This window comes from Aythya fuligula, chromosome Z (assembly GCF_009819795.1).
Source record: "Aythya fuligula isolate bAytFul2 chromosome Z, bAytFul2.pri, whole genome shotgun sequence".
NCBI classification, from domain to species: Eukaryota; Metazoa; Chordata; class Aves; order Anseriformes; family Anatidae; genus Aythya; species Aythya fuligula.
The window spans coordinates 22727398-22734186 of NC_045593.1; the positions used below are offsets into that span (position 1 = coordinate 22727398).

Consider the following 6789-nt stretch of genomic DNA (forward strand, 5'->3'; position numbering starts at 1 on the left):
ATAGCACTACTTAAATTGTTAACACCCTTTAAGAATCAGAACCTGCTTCAAGTACTTGGGAAAAAAACTTCCTTTCATAATCAGTGAGAGAGAGCAATTTTCATTACAGAATTCCTTTTCATGAAAAGAGGGATGATGGGTTAATCTCTTATACTAAAATAACAAAGCTGGATAGTGAGATAGGACAGAAAAACTACGAACTTGCCTGCAAGATTTGTGTTACACAAAGCACTTAAGGGTGGTTGCAGGTTTCATTAGACGTACATGTATTTTCTCTGCCCTGCTGGACTATGTTTCCAAAATTATTTGTAAAGCTTTTGGACACTGTTATGCAAGGAGTGGTGACAGCAGGCTAAGCCAAAAAGCTTGTTTTGATTGTAGCATCTCAGTTCTGAAAAAAGTGAAAACCAGTTTAGATTTCAAGTTCTTTCCTCTTTTACAATTCTCATTGTTTTATGGTTTTAACCATAACTGTTTTTGTCCTGTTCTCTTGTTCTCTTGCCTTGGTTTAAAGTTTTTGCTTGTCAGCTTTTAATTGACATTTTTCTTCATTTTATTTACATTTTGGTCAGTCTCTTTTTCTCTGTTTTTGTTTCTCATTCCTACCCTTTTTTTTTTATTCTTTACCTTCCTCAGTTTATTTTTCTTTTTGTTCTCTGTTTCTCAACTGTCTCTCTTCCTGTGCCACCCACTACTTTGTTGGAAGTGAAGAGAGTGCCAGTGAGTTCATTCTTCCACAATATCTAACAAGTTTTTACCTTGGGAGCAAGATCTCATTTGCTTTGATTTGTGCATTCACTAATCTGTTTTCTCACCTACTCATATGAACTACATTTCTATCCACTGCCTATGTATCAAGTAATTAATGGGAGGAAAGTGTTATAATATTTCCTAAATTAATGTTTATGGTTTAACAAACGCACAGTATTTGAAGGAAAATGTAAGTTGCAAATAGAGTATAATGTAAGGGAAGCTTGACTTTTTTTTTCTAAGTATATGGAACATTGGTCATAATTAAGAAAAGTAGGTAACATGTTACCTGTATGTGATGTTGAATTCAGAAATGGTAAGACTGATAATTATGGACTACAGTGGTAAAATTATTAATATTTACGATTTGAAAGGTCTGGCTAAGAACTTTATCCTTACTGAAAGAACATTCCTTTCAACTAAAAGCTAATCGTCTGCAATTGTTTCCAACACTCCCACTTCCAAGCTAAGATAACATTCTGTGTGCCGCTCTTATAGGCTCCACCAAGAGCCATCTCTCCACATGGTCACACGTTCACAGTTTGATTCCTTCTTAGAACTGTGGCAGCCAGCAAGCTAATTAAGGATCTGATCCCTCCCAGGGACAGGTACTTGGCTTTGTTAACATACAAGTGATCCTCTGGAGTCCATACCTCCCAAGGATGGGCACCTGGCTTTTCTAACATTTAAATGATTATTTTTATAGTAAAGGAATTATTTGTTTAATCAATTTAATCTGCATTTAGAAGCAATGTGTAATTTCTGCTTGTGTTACGTATACCAGTTTAGATGTACTATAAGTACATCTAAATTTTACATGTGTTACATTTTATGTAACACACAGTTCTGCATCTGAAAAGTGAAAAGCTATGCATTTCTTTTCTCTGTGCCTGTCAACTGCAGAAACAAAAAATCTGTCACCAGCTGCCATGCTTTTTGCAGGTATTTCTATATGAGCCCTGGCTGCAACTGCTTGAGAACTTACTGCCTCTCTGCCAAAGCTACTGGCTACTGTCCCCATAGCAGAGTTGGCAGAATTTAACTTTTGCCCACACCTGTTGATGATTTGCTGTAAAGTCCAGCTGCTTAAAATGCTGGCATAGGTAAGAAAATGTCCCAGGCTCTCCACTGAAGTGGCTGAGTTGTCAGAGGGAATGCCAAGTACAGTAAGTTGTGAAAGGAAGGTGGGCAGGTAACAGCCAACAGCTCTGTCACATTGATAGTCAAGTGCAAAATTAAGCAGTGTGGCTTTGAGTTTTCATTCAGTTAAAGTCACTGATTCATGCAGTGCATTGTAGGTGGAGATCAGAGTTTCATCACTAGTGTAAAAGCAGTTACATGTCTTCCTTGTTACTGCTGATATTGAAAATGATTCAGCTCACTGATTACCCCTTTGGTTTCTCCCAAAGGGCAGTTCTGGAAAGGTCAGAGCTGTTTTGATACCAGATTTCTGCTTATGCTACACTTAACATGACTGCCACCTGTCAGCAGCTGACATATGCTTCAGATCCAGTGCATGGCTCACACATCTCAAAATCTGTGTATCATATCTTTTCTTACAAGTACCATCTCACTATAGTAGTTCAAAAGAACATGTTCCATATCCTGAATAAACTGGTTGAGCCTGCCTGGAGAGCACCATGTAGGTGGGGTTCAGCCTTTGCTGCCCAGTTGGCAAGTACAGTTTTGTCTACACTAGGTTATTAGACGCACAGTTTAATCATACTGTTTTAGTTCTTGATTGTTTTCTAGTCTGCTGAAGTGGTTTGTTTTTAGCCTTGGTTGCAGCCAACATTCTCCCACTTGTTACCTCCCAGAAAGCAATCAAACAGATCACTAAGGTAATGTGTTAGTTTAAGGACATCTAGGAGCTAGTCTGCTACTAACTGTGGAGTACTCTTGTTTGCCAGCTGTTGCAGAAATCATCTGAGAATGAGGCCAGGAGCGTATCTGTGTACCTTTTGAAATCTGTGCTGTCTCTGACACAAGCTTAAATGTGTTCAGGTATTTCAGTCTAAAGTACCAAGACATTGCATTTTTGGAATGAGAAGACAGCCAAGTACTGAATGTCATTCAAACATTGAAACATTGAAATGAAGAATTGCAGATAGTGGTATAGATGCTGCCCCAGTACATGGTATAGAACGATGCTTAAACTGTATGATGCTGTTGTCTGGCCAGGATAAAAATTAAACCTGTCCAATAATAAATGCATGCTAAGATAGCCAGCTCCCATTTGCTACACTCTTAATAAAAGAGGTTAAAGAAATGAATTTAAGTTTATTTTTTTCTTCTAAAGAAAGTCAACAGTTTGCACATCTAGGTACTTTAAGCCTAGAATCATCAATTTTGGTAAGCTTTTTTATTCAAACTATTTTTGAACAAAAAAGTACTAAGCTGCAAAACTTTGTTATTTGAGTTTAATTTAAGAGAATTTGAGTTTAGTTTAAGAGAAATTACACCTTTAATCCTTTACATTTAGAAGAAAAAATGTATTTCAAAGTTGTATGTCTTAACCAGCGTGTAAGATGAACTATCAAGAACTATCTGATGAACTATCAGCTGGTGATAAGCACAAGTTGGATGGTAGGTTCCCAAAGCCCAGAGGTGAAGTTAGAGTTTTCATCACAGTCACTGCAGAAGCACAACTGAGCAGGCTGAACTCAGGAGCATGAGGTAGGGAAGAGAGCTATAAACTGAACAAGGAAAACTCTTAGGCAACATTTATTTGTGGACTTACAGCCCAAACACAGCAATTAGTAAGTCATGCAAGTGCAAGCTTTAGCTGTAGGAGCTTGAGTAGGATTACTTTAAATTCAATCAATTAATTTAGAAATAATTTATAAATAGTTCCCATGTTTCTGGAAAAAAAATAGTTTGAGGTATGATTTAGCATTTACATTGATGCAAAATATGTATGCCTGTGAAGATGTGTTTTGTAAAAATAAGCTGAAGTTAACATCAGAAAAATATTTTTAAAAATCTTCAGCATGGTCTTGTGTTTATTTTGCTTTACCTGTGAGATGTTGCATCTGAAATTCTTTCAAGATGCAACAAATTCTTTCAAAGATTATCAAAAAACATCTTAATATTGACTTATTTTTAATCACAGCTGGGAACCCTTCACTGGAAAGTTACGAATAGGAGTCAGAGACCATGACTTCTTTCAGCCCTTGGAAAGGAGTGAATGTTGCATAGTCTATATCTGCTGCATCTGATTTCGAAACTACCTGGCATACAATATGGTCTGACCCAAGAATTAGAGATGTATTTATTTTTAATTCCTATTAGATGTATCCTACAAGTGTGCTATGTCATTGTTTGAAAACCCAAGCTAATGAAATGGTAAAGTGAAAGTACACATCTATATGCATTCATTAACATCCTCTGAAACCACTTACTGAAGAATGACCCCATCTCTTTGGGACTGTATTTTAATTCAGTCTAGGATAGTCTGATTTGCTGTATAACTATACATATATATATATTTATGCGCATCTTTTATAAGTTGAGAAGAAATATGACAAATGCAGAAAGCATGTTAACTAAAATAAATTACTTCAGTCCCTCCAATGTGAGACAATGTTTTTATAATTAAACTGCAAATACGCAATCATGAGTCACTCTGATGGTACATTATGTTACTCTGAATTGCAGATATGACTAAGAAAATAAGTTTTGGTATTACTAGTACATACAGGGTTATAAACTACTGAAGTTCAACTCTTAAGTATTTTCAGAGGACGTGGTAATATGCAGGCATGCTCTCAGTGCTGTTCAGTGTGAGATTTATGGAGCTCTCATGTCAGGAATCGATTGTGTTGAAAAATCTGAATTATTGTTAAGATTTTTCCAGAACATTCAAACTCCTGTAGTCTGTAGTTTTGAATTTTGTCTGATTTTTGTCTGAATTCTTTAGCAATCTACAATAACTGATCTGGTTCTCCTCTCTCCCTTTATTCATGGAAATCTATACTAGAGCTCTTTGAAAAAACTGTTTTATTCAGGACCTCATAGATGTTGTGAGGGTCTGGTAATACTTCATCAGCAACAGAATTTTCATTCTGATACTGATTTGTTATTTGTGGATTTTCTATTTCACAAAGACTGTACCAGTATCTAATGCTGATATGCTTATATTCTCTTCAGTATTGTTGCTGTTAATAGTAGTTATCCCTCCAAAGTCAAAGAAATTTTTGTAATTGATTAATACAAAATCTAAACTTCAGTATTTTGTTTTGTTTTGTTGTTGCCTGGGCAAGTTTTTATGCATTGAAAAATTATAAATTCAGTTGTGGGGGAGTTAATTTAAAATTGATTTGAACAATTTGTTATCCTGCCCCTGGTTCATAAGTAGCAGCGTTAGTACAATTGTAATCTGAGGTCTTAGTTGAGTGGGTTTTTAATTTAAAATAGTGCAGCTGTGGTCAAAAGTGTTAGTTTTAAGCCAAGTTTTGATACTGAAAACCACATCCCATGATACACAAAAGTAGCTAGGTTGTCAGTAAAGATCAAGAGGTTTACAGTCGGTCAGCTTGTTATGAGCATCTGTAGTGTGATTTTCTTCTTTTCTCTTCGCCTTTCTTTGTGTTTAGGTAGAAATGATTTCTCTCTTCTTGAACAAAATGTTTAAGATTTTGTCCAACCTAAAACTTGTATTTTTCTAACATCTTCCATATTAATTCCCACTTCAGTGAGACTTACTAATAAGGCCAAAGATGATCAGTCTGAGGCTTTCCTGGCACTGAATACAGCTAACAAACAGATTATTTTGACTCTAGATTATGAAGATATGGTCAAACTACTGGGAATTTGCTGAAAAGGGGAAGTATCTAATGGGGAAGATTTCTAATCAACAGTTTAAAAAAAAAAAATCATTAGTTTAGTCTGCTACTCAAAAAAATAAAAAGCATGATCTGAATCAATTTAAGATGGAACAGTAGGACTTAAAGCATTCCCTTGTTGATCTTCTGTGTGCCTACTTTAAGCGTTTTCCATGCAAGCTCTTCCTTTTGCATAACTGTAATGGTGAAAGGAAGTCCAAAGTGACTAATAGGAAAACTTGAGAAACACTCCCTGTTCCTGGGAAAATTATTCAGTACATTTGGGAAGATATGTTAAATAGAAAAATACAAGACAAGACAGTTCAGTGCCTGAAATAAAATCCAGCAGAGCAAACTCTAGCCGTATTTTTCAAAATGGGTTTTCACAAAAGTGGTTTTCCTGTAATATTACAGTTTACCGATGGAAGGGGGGAAAAAGAAAACTTGGATCTTTTTTCTACACAAAAATAAATAAATCATGGGTACTCAAATCTTGCAATATGTATCATAGTTGCAAATCATAACTATGTTCTTTCACTGCATTTGAGCCATGTTCTACTTGTTTTGTAGGATGTCGCATGTACTTCAGTTTGAAGATAGAAGCAGAAAGGTGAAAGATGCAAGCATGCAGGATGAAGACACTTTTGAGATCTATGACCCACGGAATCCTGTAACTAAGAGGAGAAGAGAAGAAAGCAAGAAGATAATGAGAGAAAAAAAGGAAAGGAGATAAAATGTATGTAATCCTAGCCAGAGCTGCCTTGAAAAGTGACTGCAATAAAGCACTGGCTCTTTTGTAAGCTGTAGCTCCTAAAAATATCACTTGACAAGTGTGAAAAGGAATCTCTCAAGAACCTGTTGTGTGGTTTTGAATCTGAGCTATCATTTGTTTCTTAAGTTGTGCAGTAAACTGCTCTCAGTGCATTCATTATCCAAGCTTGCTAAAGTTTTTTATGTACTTAATAAAACAGCTGACTTCAGTTTGATCTGTACTTTAATTATGATAATCACCATCAAGAAGTTTTCAATATAATGAATGAGAATTTGTCTCAGTAAGGATGAAGTTTTCTCAGTAAGGATGAAAATTCCATCTGCAGGCTTTGGAGATATTCTGAAAGTATAATTTTATTTATTTTTATTATTTTTTGAGAAGGCATATAAACATTACGGCAGTAACCACTGATTTCCTGAGCCACTGTCATTGATTTAAAATGAT

At 35.6% G+C, this 6789-nt stretch overlaps 1 protein-coding gene across 1 annotated transcript in view; it reads left to right on the plus strand.

The window, feature by feature from the left end:
• CWC27 (CWC27 spliceosome associated cyclophilin) overlaps nucleotides 1-6553 on the plus strand; it is a 125917-nt gene extending 119364 nt beyond the window's left edge. The window contains exon 14 of the mRNA XM_032205612.1: nucleotides 6144-6553. Coding sequence (XP_032061503.1) covers nucleotides 6144-6306 — 163 coding nt within the window. The 3' untranslated portion in view covers nucleotides 6307-6553. The remainder of the gene's footprint in view (nucleotides 1-6143) is intronic.
• The last annotated feature ends 236 nt before the right edge of the window (nucleotides 6554-6789 follow it).